This window comes from Gossypium raimondii, chromosome 3 (assembly GCF_025698545.1).
Source record: "Gossypium raimondii isolate GPD5lz chromosome 3, ASM2569854v1, whole genome shotgun sequence".
Lineage (NCBI taxonomy): Eukaryota > Viridiplantae > Streptophyta > Magnoliopsida > Malvales > Malvaceae > Gossypium > Gossypium raimondii.
Genome location: NC_068567.1, coordinates 61,733,217 through 61,746,906, shown reverse-complemented (window position 1 = coordinate 61,746,906; position 13,690 = coordinate 61,733,217). Strand labels below are relative to the sequence as shown.

The 13,690-nt window shown below is 34.6% G+C and overlaps 2 protein-coding genes across 6 annotated transcripts; both read right to left on the bottom strand.

Annotated features, from left to right (window-relative positions):
* Positions 1-1,109: 1,109 nt before the first annotated feature.
* Positions 1,110-4,124, bottom strand: LOC105795357 (NADH dehydrogenase [ubiquinone] 1 beta subcomplex subunit 9). 3 transcript variants are annotated; one of them, XM_052628731.1, is made up of 6 exons: positions 3,897-4,120; positions 3,757-3,798; positions 3,327-3,408; positions 2,631-2,686; positions 2,177-2,252; positions 1,110-1,381 (listed from the first exon to the last, which is right to left on the bottom strand). In XM_052628731.1, exons 1-5 carry the CDS (start codon positions 4,026-4,028, stop codon positions 2,211-2,213), a joined length of 354 nt encoding a protein of 117 aa, XP_052484691.1. In that variant the 5' UTR covers positions 4,029-4,120; the 3' UTR covers positions 1,110-1,381; positions 2,177-2,210. The 3 variants fall into 3 exon arrangements, with proteins under 3 accessions (XP_052484691.1, XP_012480413.1, XP_012480414.1); XM_012624959.2 differs by having other exon boundaries at positions 1,110-1,390; positions 3,897-4,119; XM_012624960.2 differs by lacking the exon at positions 3,757-3,798 and having other exon boundaries at positions 1,110-1,390; positions 3,897-4,124.
* A 1,999-nt stretch (positions 4,125-6,123) lies between these two features.
* On the bottom strand, positions 6,124-13,247 carry LOC105795355 (kinesin-like protein KIN-7E). 3 transcript variants are annotated; one of them, XM_012624953.2, is made up of 16 exons: positions 13,009-13,247; positions 12,614-12,693; positions 12,052-12,139; positions 11,689-11,948; positions 11,255-11,344; positions 11,056-11,156; positions 10,839-10,952; positions 10,678-10,759; positions 10,513-10,580; positions 10,329-10,394; positions 10,104-10,228; positions 9,076-9,412; positions 8,591-8,695; positions 7,644-8,414; positions 7,222-7,541; positions 6,124-6,705 (listed from the first exon to the last, which is right to left on the bottom strand). In XM_012624953.2, exons 4-16 carry the CDS (start codon positions 11,915-11,917, stop codon positions 6,384-6,386), a joined length of 2,730 nt encoding a protein of 909 aa, XP_012480407.1. In that variant the 5' UTR covers positions 11,918-11,948; positions 12,052-12,139; positions 12,614-12,693; positions 13,009-13,247; the 3' UTR covers positions 6,124-6,383. The 3 variants fall into 3 exon arrangements, with proteins under 3 accessions (XP_012480407.1, XP_012480410.1, XP_012480411.1); XM_012624956.2 differs by having other exon boundaries at positions 12,052-12,135; XM_012624957.2 differs by lacking the exons at positions 12,614-12,693; positions 13,009-13,247 and adding an exon at positions 12,275-12,408.
* Between the last annotated feature and the right edge of the window lie 443 nt (positions 13,248-13,690).

Below are 13,690 nucleotides of genomic sequence, written 5' to 3'. Positions count from 1 at the left end.
CAATAAATTTAATGTAAAAATCATTTAAGGATTAATAATTGTACTTGAACTTTTAAATTCAAAAAGTAAAAAAAAGATTAACTTCTTAGATGGACTAGATTTTAAATATGCAAAAAAATATAGCAACTTGAAGCATATTTTTGCATTTCGTTTATTTTCAATTAAATCTGAGAGCAAACCGGGGAAAATAGTACAACAGAAAAAAGAAAAAGGAAAAAAAAAAAAACTTTGGGCCAAAACGATTCAATGTTTCTTTTTGTTTTCGGTACAAGCAAGCGAGTGATGAAAACATAAGTTTATGTGTTATAAAAAATAAAATTAAATTATTAATATTTTAAGAGGGTAAAAGAGAAATGATTTCACCCTTAAGTTCGACGACAAAGATTTAGCGAGGAGAATGAAAACGACAATGAAGCAAGAAGAGGATGAATTATTGCTATTACTTCCATGAATGTTGCATGTATATGTAATCTATCTCATTTGATTCCGTACTTTCGATGAACATTTGATGTAAAAAGAAATACCAAAACGGTTAGACACTTGCCTTTCAAACAGAAAAACACCCCTCTCTATCCCGGCCACTTGATTTGAAATCTATCAAATGGTTCGAATTAACATTTTGCCACCTGAATGTATGTTAAATAAAGAGAGCAAGCATTGGCTGTATCAATGAGTAAAAAACCAAGCATTTATTTGCTTTGTTATCATCTGACTCTTTGCTTGTATTTTCAAATGAGGACTAGGCGAGTGTTGAGTTTGTGGGGAAACAAGCTTCTTCAGAGCTCATGGTTCCAGCCGCTCCATTTTCCATTTATCTCAGTATGGGAACAATGCAGGACAAGTAATGCCGAAGAGAACACGGATTTGATCCGGTTACTTCATGTAATTAACATTTAAAAGATAACATTCGCTGGATTCGGAAACCGAATTTCAACATCTGAAACCTTAAAACCTTATTTTCAAGCTTTGATCCCTTTTGTAAAACAAAGTAATGTCAAGAAAAACACTTGGGACACCTACATTACAACCCGTAATGTCAAGGAACCGGCCCCTTGACCCTAATGTCTCCAGCTGTTCAATTATCGACCGTTGACATAGCCATAAACAAGTTTATAAAAAAAACTGCATATGAAATTAAGAGAAATATAGTTTATGACAAGAAAGATTCAAGATCGTTGTAGTTCCATGCCATGTAAGCAAGCATTTTGTACCTTCAATCAGACCAATGATCTTTTATTATACAAAACACCAGGCACACAACAATAAGCACAATGGAGAATCACCATAAATGTTATTAAAAGCCTTATCTCGTTTCAATTGAGGTAATGCAAATTAGTTGCTGTCCCAGACCACTCGTTACACACTCAACGATCCTTTAGACCTGCATCAACTGAAAATTAAAAGTTCTGACATTAAAAAATAACCAAATTGGGAAGAGCGGGCAAGAGAGGCCCTTGCTATCACAGTCTATGTGATTTTGCATTGAATTTTCTCATCAAAGAGTATGCTTTGGAAGGGTTCAGACCTTAGCGCAAAAATATACAAATTTAAAAGAGACAAAACATGTAGAATAGCATCCCATAAATTCAATTCGGTGAAATAACACATCAATCACTTCCTAAATAAACTACAATATTTTCAGGACCAAAAAGAAAACCCTCTAGAATTCAAATAAAATAGAACTTCTATTACTTCTAGCACATATATCCAGTGTTGTTGAAACCAGAACGGACCAGCCGGTTGGACTGGGAACTGGCCAGTATACCAGTCTAGACAAAGGGATTGAACCAGCCTCAGAGCGAACTGCTTGAAACTGTTAAAAGCCAGTGCTTGAACCAGTTTATATATATTTTTAAAATTTTTCATTAATTTTTATGAATTTATTTAATTATTGTTGGACCAGCGGTCGAATAGGGAACTGGTGGCCTAATTGGTTTGACTATCAGTTAGGTATCTCCCTAGACATGCAATTTCAAACTTAAACCATGTTATAAAAGAGGAGAAGTTCAATCCTCAACATAAAAATGTATTTTTCAGTACAAATTCAAGAGATTTTTGCAACTATACTTTCAAGAGCAGTGCTGCCAACCAGAAGGCAGTTATTTGAGACAAACCAAAATTTATTAAGGAAATTATACAATGAATGATGTAAATCTAGATACAGTATATGGCTAACCTTTATTTCTGGGGAAGTTGAAAAGATGGATGTCTTAGTCATTTTCTTCTCGACCATAATCATACAAAATCTCGATCTGCATCAAGAGTGAACAATCAGAACCGGATGAGCAATAATAAAGCCAATAAAAAATTTAGCAAATAATAGCTGATGGCACGTAAATGATATAGGTAAGCAACAAACAGTAAACAACTCAGAGTCATATATATTGAGAAGTTGCAAGCCAATTGAGATGAAATTTTGATACTAAACCATCCGCTATTGAGTAGTAAAAACAAGATAAGCAAAATGGCTTGAGTTACTCTTCTAGTTTTCTTCTTCTACTCTGCAGTATAAATAAATTGTATATTGGGATGATAATTGATGGATAACTATAGACGAGGGCAATGAGCCAAACAGCATGGAATGTGGGAAAGAAAACACGGGTAGCAAGAAATGAACAAATAACACTTACCCCAGAAGGTGGGACAGGGTTTCGAGTAAACTTGGAACCACCAGGAGCCCAAGGAACTGCAAATGAACTTAGTACATAAGCTTAAAACACCGTAAAAGGTTTAAAATACGAAAAAATAAGCATCTTATAAGAAACCTACCTATATCACAGTCAATCAATCACATGCAATAACAAAAGCGAGAGCTAATCAACAATAACCAACAATTGATGGACCAAACACAAGAATGTAAGTGAAAAAGAGATGCCGCTAAGCAATGAGAGGTGAATTGACATAGTAATAGTTAAGTAGCATTTCTCTTCACCTACTTCAGCAAACCTTGGCTCTCATTTGGCTTGTTTCACACAATCAATGAAAGTTCACTAGTATCATCAGACTATCATCCTATAATAACTAATTAGTTATCGACGAGATTTCATTCCCTTTTCAAAATTCTGTGGTATTCTCCTCTCAATTGTTTTAAAAGAACGTTTCAAAACAACCTATGAATCCAAAAACTCACTTACAAATACTGTCCACACAAGATTTATTGAGACATCATAAAATTCAATATCCAACCATATGACACTCACTTCTATCATATCCGTTTTTCTTTGAGACAAGTCTACGCATCCACAGAAAGACAGTTTTGCATGTCCCATTAATTCAAAACAAAACTCTCTTAACAAAACTACCGACGAAAAAAATACAGTACGTACCGATATAAGGATCGGGATGCCGCCACTTATTATAAGTTGCTTCACCTGCATCTATCATTTTGTCGATTGTATCAAGATCTTCCTGTAATAACACACCAAATTGTAAAATGCACAACCAAAATAGCCACAGAGTTAACCATTTAAAAAAAAAACATTAAACCATTCTGACCATCACAATGACTATTCACAAGTGCAAAAATAAACCTAAGGTTATCGATTGAGCTGATTAAGTCAGTCTTTTTTTTTAAAACTGAAACGACCGAATCGATAAGTTCAATGCAGAAGTTCAATGTGCTCAAATTATCATCATAGAAAAAGAAAAGGTAATAATAAAATAATGTACTTCACATTCACAGATAACGAATACTCGTTCAAGTTTACTTTTCAAAAAATCAAAATGATATGAAGATGAGAAACGAGGGAGACGAACCACATGCTTGTTGGCTTCGAATTTCTCGCGAAGGTCAGAAGCCTAAGAAAAATAAATAATATAAATTATAGATTCAATTGAATGGGAAAACAATTGTGAAAAGATGAGATATTGGGAGATTGGAGGATTTGAGGAGTTACATCTTGATAGAAGAGGTGGCGATGGACGGCCCAGTTGAGTGTGTCTTTCAGGGCACGGCGGTAGAGGATCCGAACCCTCTCCTTTTGCGCCGCTCTTCGAGCTAAATACGCCGCCGTCGAGGCTCCGCTCATTTCAGTTGCTTTTGCCTTTTGATTTTTTTTTCTCTCTCTCTCAGGCTTTTCACAAAGCGTTGATTGATCTACGACCGCGGGCGCGGACCGACTAATGATGAAACGGCAGCGTCTTATTCTCTTTCAAGTTATAATGAGTTAATTGCACCGTACATCTCCAAAATATTTGCAAATTTTTTATTGGTTTTTGAACTTCAAAATGTTTTAATTTAGTCCTCAAAGGATCAATTAAGTCATTTTTATTGATCTAGCCTAAACATCAAATCTGAGCTCAAATCCAGCATTGAGTGTATTTAAAACATATTGACCAAAATGTAATTATAAGTAGGGGTGAGTAAAACTCGATTCCACTTGAAAAAATTAAAAAAAAATTTAAATTTCGAGTTAAACAAATCGAGTTATTCGAATTAACTCGAATTTTTTTTTCAAATTTTGAGTTCGAATCAAGTTAAGTTTTCGAATTCGAATAACTCGAATAATTCGAAAAATTCAAATATCAAACTATAATATTTTACATTTTTACCCTAAACTCCCAAACCTTTTTACTTTTCCCTCAAAACTTTTACTCCTTCCCACTTCTCCCCCAAAACTTTTACTCCCTTCCCCTCCCAACCCCCCAATCTACCCAAAATTCATTTCCCACCAAAATTTTACTCTCCCATTTACTTTTTCTCAAAATTTTACTCCTAAAAACCCTCAAAACCTTTTAATTTCCCTCAAAATTTTTACTCCCTCCCACTTTTCCCCTAAAACTTTTATTTCATTCCCATCTCACCTCTCATCTACCCCAAACCCTCCCCCCTCCAATTTTTTTTTAATATTTTCCCTTCAAAATTTTACTCGCTATTTACTTTCCCTCAAACTTTTATTTCCCAAAACTTTTTAATTACCCCCCAACCTTTTACTTCTCACCCTTTACTCTCAAATAAAAAATCAAAATTATCCAAAAAAAATCACTAAACATAAATAATAATAATTTTATTTATATCTACTATTTATATTATTAAATTAAATTTCACATTTTATATTATTTATATTATTGAATTGTTTAGTCATATTGAATATTTATATTAAAATTGAATTATTAATTATGCCATAAAATATTCGTGTTAAAATTTTATATTGGTATCAATTTCACATTTTATTTTTAAAATAATTTTATTAAAAATCATATTTTTACATTTAATATATTTTTAATTTCAAAATACATAGTGACAAGAATCAAGATAATTGAAACAATTAAGCAAGCAAAGAAGCTAACCAGTATATAAAAAATTAATAAATAAATTATGAGGGGATGAAAGTTAATAAAAAAATTGATTAAGGTGGACAAATTTTATTACGATGGGTGATAATGGTTACAATGACTCAAAATTATTTTTTAAAATTTAACTCGAATAAATATATTCGATTCGATTCGAATTCCATCTCACTCGACTCGATTCAAGAAAAATTCAAATAAAGTTAAGATGATAAAATGAGATTCGAAAACTCGATTAACTCGAAAATTTTCGATTCGATTCGATTCGATCGAATGCTCACCCCTAATTATAAGTACACATATCATAATGATAACTTGCATATAATATGTTAAAAATAATTCTTCTAAATTTTAATGATATTATTTTTCTTTAATATGTTAGATACAAATTATTCATATTGTAACCTACAAATCGAACTCTAGTCTCGAGGCTGAATGAACTCACCTCAGCCAACAAACATACCTTGAACCCTAGTCTCGGACGAACTCACTTCAACAAATGCACTCGTTGCTTGTTCCTATAACTATCTTTCTATCGAATGAATGTTCTTCAATTTAGGGATTTAGATTGAATGTACAAATAGGTAAAATGGGTAATATATCACGTTATTTAATTTAGAAAAGCATATTAAAATTCCACATCAACGTTGAGTTTATTATTTGCTCCTGCATGCATCATCTCCCAAATTAAAATATAAATACAGCACAAACATAATAAGCATGTGTAAGAATAAGCAATCTATCAAAATTTATATAAACATAAGACCTTGAACACGATTATAGCCCGTGAATAATACAAATACACAAATTTCCTACACATTCATGAAACGGAGATAACAAAATCAGAAAGTCATATTTCCATATCCATGTCACCTAAGAACCAATACACGCAGATACACACAAACCCGAATCGGCCGAAGACTATTGCATAAAAGCCAGTTTTTGGATATGAGATATACATTCATACACCACTCTATCTGATAATCATTACAAGCTGTTAACAATTTCAATCATTAAAAAGAATGCTAACATGGCCTATAATCTTTTAAAGAAAATTACCTTCTATGGCTGTATACAGATGTTGATATATAGGCTCAAATAAGAGAAGCCATGCTGTTTTTCCAACCATAGGATCTCCGCCTAGGCCGTGGAGGAGTAAAGCTAAGCCCGAACATTTCCTTGAGTGCACGTCCCTGCTCTACAAATCTAATCAGCTTTGCAACGATGGTGGCGCTCTCTGTGACGTGATCAATATCCTTGTTATTGCTCCACAACTGGTTCACCAGTTGTAACCTTCTCTGCTTCGAGTTTAACGAAATACCCCATTTCTGATACAGTTTTTGTCTCTCTTCTTCTGAAAACCTTTTACGCATTAGCTTGCTTAAAGTTCGTCTCTCACGCCGAAGAGCTTTCACACTGCATCAATAAATTAACCAATTGAGACATAAAACATATGCTGGAAGAAAGTAAACATAAAACAGCATCAAAGTCACCATGGAAAAGACTTCAAACAACTTCTAGGCCACTAACACGACCCAGCCAGTTATTATCTATTTGATATTCATTTCTCCATAGTATAAATACTACAAGAAGAAAACTAAAGCACACTTCACGGATATGCGGCAATTAGTATCAACACTATATATTTTCTATTCAATATTGAGTTTTCAAGACAGGAAAATTTTGCTCCAAGTATAAACAATCAGTATCCACAAAGATGTTAAGGATAATGAAATAATCGATGTCAACATTAGATAATGAAAACTCCTAGAGTTTCCAAGAGAAGAAAATTTTGCTATGTTGACAAAGACCGACATATATCATATATGTCCTTTGTTCAAGCAAGGAATCATAAAAGTTCAGTGTTTTCACATATACTGTTCATAGCCCATTAGGCAATCAATGGCTGCAAGAGAGAGAAAGAGAGAGAACCTTGAAGCCAGTGTTAGTGTGCGACCATCTTCTACGGCTTGATTTCCTTGAGAAAATGTTTCCTTGAGGAAGGTAAGTCTCCTAATCTCTACCTCCATGTAAATTGAATCAGTTCGATCACCTTTAAAGAGAAGGAAGAAATATGTTCTGTGAACCAAGGAAACATTGCAAGCTTGCCAAAGTTCGAGTATTGCTCTCTGCAACCTCTCAAATTCCAGGGGCCAATCCACAGGAGTGCCTGATGCTTCATGCATTGGATCCAATCCTGCACCTTTCATACTCGTTCCAGACTCATCTACTTCTAGACTGGTATCCTGAACCTGTGATGAAAGTACCACACATTTGCAAAGAAATCAAATTAGACATGCCCAATTGCATATTTTAAAGTTTCCACTGACAGAAAATGATAGGCATATTCTCACCTGGCCATCAAGTTGTTTCTTCAGTCCAGCAACAAAAGTATGAATACTAGTAATTTGTTCGTCTGCAGAAGTCTGGACGGAAGCACTCCCAAGAGAAGACAGAGAATCATTCCTGGAGAGCCGCCCATTATTGGCATCATAATTTAATGAAGGAAATTTCTTTTGGTAACCATCTGGTCTTCCAGGAAAGCTTTTCTCTAACCCATTAGGAGGGGTGCTTTCATTATGTTCTCCGTCCATATATGGAGAAGATGTACCACCCGTGACATCATCTCTACAACTCCAGCTCCTACTCAACTTCAGGCTATTTTGAATATGATTTGCTTCTCTATCTCCATTCATTGGGGTAGACATTGTTTCCTGGCCAGCCACATCTCCAACTCCATTTAATGTCAATGCCAATCGTCCTTCACTTTCACCATTTGGTACAGCAAGAGATTCAGAATTATTATTATCCCTGCCTGATCCTTCTGTGTCAATACATTGGACCTCTTTGCAGTATTCATCGGGGTCATCAGCAATTTTACCTTGAGTCTCCAAGCTTTGCGCAGAATCAGTCATGGAATGATCTCCATGATTGTTCAGAGGCTCCTGATAGGGCCCTTCATGATTACTCATGCTCTCTGTGTCGTCATAACCATGGATTGGATTAAATTTTCGAACATGCACATGAAATTGATTAGAATCAGCCAAACACGATGACTCTGATGCTGAATAGTCATCTTCCCATGTATCCCCAGCTTGTTGATTAGGATGGTAATTGATTCTTGCCTGATCATTAAAAGGGAAAGAAGTGTCAGTCCAAAAATGGAACTATTAACCAACATTAAGAAATGAAAAATTTATGAACAATATACATCAAAAAGAAAATAATGAATAATGTTACAATAGGCACTCTATTCAGTGAAAGCACGACATGCAAGGATACCATAGGCAATAACGCATACCGATTGTACCGACTCTTGATCATTTCCAATCATCCTTAGCAGATCCTTGACCCGAGATTGAGCAAGATCACGTTGCATAGTCAACTCTCTAATCTCCTTCTCCATCTGAATAGTGCAGAGTCATGTAAACAATGTTAGGTGACATGTAACATGCAAATGCCTCGGCTTTCCCTTCTGTCTTTTACATGTCAGACACCTCAAATCGGTAGGCTTCTTAGTCAGAAGACAACAATTTGCTTGCAGCCTAATTTTCCACAAGCAAAAGTATCTATCTGTGTACTATACTGAAGTTTCAGCCAAGCTTTATAAGTTTTAACATAGAATGCATGATTCACCAACATGTTTTCGTTTCACTTTTATCATGCTAGACAAGATAAAGAGACGCAGTTGCATATGTTGCATACTAGACAAGACAAAATGATAATTTTGCTCATTAAAGAGGACCCCTTGACATCCTTAATAAATTTCCCGAAGGGGATGGTTACCTTTTGGATCTGAAGATCTTTCTTTCTCAGTAAAGTTGCATAGTCACTGTTTGAGGAAGGAGGCACAGGACTCCTGAGTTCACTTTCTAACCTGGCCACCTCTCTTTGTAAATGCTTAACCAAGGCCTTATCAGACATGACCACGTTGACCTGAGCTTTTGTCGTAACTTCTTTTGCACAACAAGCAAACAGAAGAGTATTTCTGGTTTGTTCAACATGGCTCCGCGCGGGGCTCAAGGTACATATGATGGCAGTCCTGGCATTGCCACCCAAACAGGGCTGCAGTAAGCGTGTCAGCTTAGAATCCCTATAATTGATATGTCCTTGTCTGCCTTTACTGCATCCACCATAGCAAAACATTGATGAGTTGAGCAAATATAGTGGGTGACAATAGTTTAACAAGACATTGTCTTTTTCTACATCATCAATATTCTGTACTTGAACACATTATTGTAGTAATGATTACTACAAATCCAACCGGATATGAATAATTATCCCTAAAGAATATAGTAAATAGTTATTCAAATATTGGTGTCAATGAGAAAGATTCAACACTGAATCTAATTAAGCAAACTGTCATAAAACTATGCCCCACAGTCTTTGTTTCAATTTAAAATTGATGAGTTGAGCAAATATAGTAGGTGACAATAGTTTAACAAGACATTGCCTTTTTCTACATCATCAATATCCTGTACTTGAAGACACTATTGTGGTAATGATTACTTCAACTCCAACTGGATATGAATAGTTATCCCTAAAGAATATAGTAAATAATTATTCACATATTAGTGTCATTGAGAAAAATTCAACACTGAATCTAATTAAGCAAACTGTCGTAAAACTATGCCCCATAGTCTTTGTTTCACTTTAAAATTGAAAAGTGACAACCATAAATGAAACGAATAGGAGCTCAATCAACCTCACAGTAATGAAATATAACTCCTTAAACAATCAGACAACTATGCTTAAAGAAATTAGACATTAAATAATCTCTTGCTGGTGATTGAAATGAAAAATAAGAAAACTACCTTAGCTTGCGAACAACAGTTGACAGAGTAAGTAAACTACGATTTATGTGGCAACCCTCTTTCAGTCTTGCCCCAGTGGATAAGGCCTGGGATGCTCGCTCACTTCCGGCCAAATCAATAAAATTCTGCACTCAAATACCATTTTGCATCACTTATTTTTTTTTTTTCATTTGAGAATAACAACTTATGAACTTAAAATGTGAAAGTAAATTCCATGAGCCATACCACACTTGACGCAAGGCTTGTTGAATTTTCTTTTCCTAGGAACTCACGAGCAGAGCTTTCAATTGTCTACAAAAGTTAGAATGCACATTATGGTAAGCTAAAAAGGGAAAGAAAAACTCAACATTACTACACATAAGCTATTAGCAATTAAATGTTCAAGCAAGAGAAGGGCAAGGGAGAATACCAATCTTATAATTTGATGAGATCGGGAGCTTCTCTCATTCAAGGAAGTCTCGCCTATCCTTCTTTGAGCTGCAACAATGCAATGCATTAGAAAATTACTAATAATCCATAATGATGCAAGAGTGCAACATCATCAAGTAAACAGAGAACTTTGAAAATGCTCTACCTTCACAAATTGCAAGGAGTTCTTTCAAATGATTCCAGTCCTTCAGGGGTTCCTCTGTGACTTTTTCCACAATAGTTCCTCTCTGACAAAAAGAACTTGTTAGAGCAATCATAAGCGCAAGAAAATGAAACAAATATTATAATATGGATGTTGCTACTCACCTCAGGATCATCACGCAGCCTAAGTTGGGTGTTATCTGAGGTTAAGAGGTCTCTAATGGCTTCATTATATATCTCAATTGCTGAGAACTTCAAAACAAATGCTCTCTCTTCATGCTGCAATGATAATATCAGTACTATGTAAAAAAAAATGCTTTTAAAGAATAATCGTGAGAAAATGCAACATGATGAAAGAAAAATGAGTTAAAACTTTCATTACTCTGTTTATGTAGTCAAATATATCTGCAACAGTATACTCAGTTATTCCATTCATTGTGTATGTCTTCCCACTGCTAGTTTGTCCATAAGCAAAAATGCTAGCTGGGGAACAGAAGGAAGAAAATTGTTAGAGAACTTTGTACTTGGCATGAAGTTTATCAACAGAGAACAAATACCAAGATGCCAATAACCATACTCACAATTAATACCATTAACAACTGAAAGAGCAATCTCCTTGGCTCCTTCCTCGTACACTTGCTTTGTCGAGCAGTCACCCCGAAATACTCTATCTGTCCCCACCATAAAAAGGAAGAAAGAAGATACAATCTATTGATCAAAATTGCTTGTCAATCCGAAGCACACAACAGAAATAACAATTTCCATGTTTGATGCTTTAACACCTAATTTTGAACTTAAGCCAACGATGTACATTACCCTCATAAACCTGGCCTAGGTTCAATTAACCAGATTTATTAAAGGACAAATTTAGTATCATTTAAGTATATCAAAGTTTTAAAAAAAACGCCTACTGCAGCAAATGGGAGCTAGAAACTGGGAGCTGGTTATCATATTTTAATGCAACAAAATTTATTAGATCACAACAAAGACATGAAAATAGGGGGAGTTTGCTTACCGAATGTATAGGCAGACGGGAATGTGGATCCTTCCCGGAGGGTGTTCCGGTATAGGATAGTACTGTCATTGATGCACTCCCAATCAGCAACTTCATTTGCTACAATTTCCTGGTCACTTAAAGGCCTCAACCTCACCAACACAAGAATCCTCTCCTCACGAGCAGCAGCCAGTTGGACCTTCTGTTCCTTCTCCAACTTCTTCAACTCTTCCCCACCAATTGTCCCCATTTTTCACACTCCTCTTCTACAGTTACTAGCCCTACCGCACATTATATAAAATAGACCCATGAATTTTCACATTCTCAAACAGATTGGAAAAAAGAAAAACCAAACTCAAGAGGTACTCAAATACACAAACTCACTGTTGCTTTCCTAAAAATGCAAGCAAGTTTGTTGTGGCAGCCAAGGAAATATTAGGCCTAGGCCCATCCTTTCACAACCATAATCTATCTGCAACAAGAAGCAAATCATGATTATTTGATTACCAAAACAACTAACTAGAGAAAAATGATTGCCAAAATCAGTAACAACGAGCTAGTCATAAAGTTTTATCCAACAAATCTGAAAACGATTTGATTTTCATACCTTATTCTTTAAGGTTAAACATCAACTAAAAGAACATTTAAAAAATGGAAACAGAAAATAAATGTCAATGAATCTGGTAGTTAATATGAAAACCTCCCTCCCTATTAAAAAAATCATTTAAGAAAAAGCGAAAATATTTATTTTTACTTCTTGAAAGAGTAGAAAACTTTCCCTAATAGACACCAACACATGCTTAAACGCCAAGCTAAACCAAAAAAAAAAAAAAAAAAAGAACTATATACATGAAAAAATAAAATATTTTCATTCATTTTTCTCATTTCTGCATTTTTTTAATAATTTTTCCTGGAAAAGAACTGGCGAAAATAACAACTTCAGTACCAAAACAGTGTCGTTTTCCCTTCATTTATGCTCTGATCTGAATCTTTTTAACCATACTCTTCCACCTCGATACTCGAGCACTGCAAAAAAAAACAGAATAAAATCTAAAAACAGCTTAAAACATAATATAACAGAGCATTTTCAACGTAAAACTCCAAAATTTACAGTTTGTTTAGTACTGATAAACACAATTTTTTAGATCAACAAACACAAAAAATGAAAATATATATAAAAAAAACTATTCTCACGTACAAAACAAAATTGAAAATCCACATTTGAAGTCTTTCATAAATTAAAATAATTTGTAATTCCTCATTTAAATTTAAAAGCTTTTTAAATAATGAAAATGAAAGCTGCTAAGAACTTCATCGAAAAAGAAGAGAAGAGAGAGAGACCTGGAAGAGTAAAAAAGGAAAATAGAAGCAAAAAATCAAAGCTGCTATAGCTTTAATAAAGCTGAAAAAAACTAAGACGAAGGATAAATTTGAGAATCTGAATTTAAACGAAGGGTTAAAATGGAAATAAAAAAGGATGTACGGTAGTTTATGGAACAGTGAAAAAACCGGCGATTTATATGAAAATTATGAAGGGAGAGAGAAGGAAGGAGCGGTTGTTTTTAGCGGGTTTTAGGGAGAGATCGGAAATGGGACCGTGGTCCTGGAAATCTAGATGCAGCGTCAACGTCTCTTTTTGAAGCTTCTCTTGCTAGCGCCTTGTGGGGATCATATCTTTTGGTTAAATTTTATAAAAAGTCCTTGTATTATGTTTTTTTCTCGAATTTAGTCTTCTACTTTTGATATTTTAGTCTTGGTATTTTGGGGGAAGTTTACACATGTAAATACGGTACAATCAAAAGTGCATTACAATTATAAATATGGTGAGGAATCCGAGTCTTCTGAGAGAAGTTTTTGAAGTATTATTTATTAATAATCGATTGAATCCTCGTACTAAAATTTTGTCTCCCATTTTGGACTAGAGTTAACTTGTTGTAAGTAGGTTAGTTCACGGAAGGGGAACATCTCTAGTAATCGAGTCATATGTGGACATACAACCACTCACCAAAAGAAAATGAGTGTT

Excerpts from the sequence above, each read along its gene's own strand:
- LOC105795357 (XM_052628731.1), bottom strand. The coding sequence starts at position 4,028 with ATGAGCGGAGCCTCGACGGCGGCGTATTTAGCTCGAAGAGCGGCGCAA. Across the intron at positions 2,687-3,326 it reads GCATCCCGATCCTTATATCG|TTCCTTGGGCTCCTGGTGGT; the intron begins GTACGTACTGTA and ends GTTCATTTGCAG. Across the intron at positions 2,253-2,630 it reads ACCCTGTCCCACCTTCTGGG|ATCGAGATTTTGTATGATTA; the intron begins GTAAGTGTTATT and ends CTCTTGATGCAG.
- LOC105795355 (XM_012624953.2), bottom strand. The coding sequence starts at position 11,917 with ATGGGGACAATTGGTGGGGAAGAGTTGAAGAAGTTGGAGAAGGAACAG. Across the intron at positions 11,345-11,688 it reads CCCGTCTGCCTATACATTCG|ATAGAGTATTTCGGGGTGAC; the intron begins GTAAGCAAACTC and ends TGGTGGGGACAG. Across the intron at positions 11,157-11,254 it reads AGTTGTTAATGGTATTAATT|CTAGCATTTTTGCTTATGGA; the intron begins GTGAGTATGGTT and ends TCTGTTCCCCAG.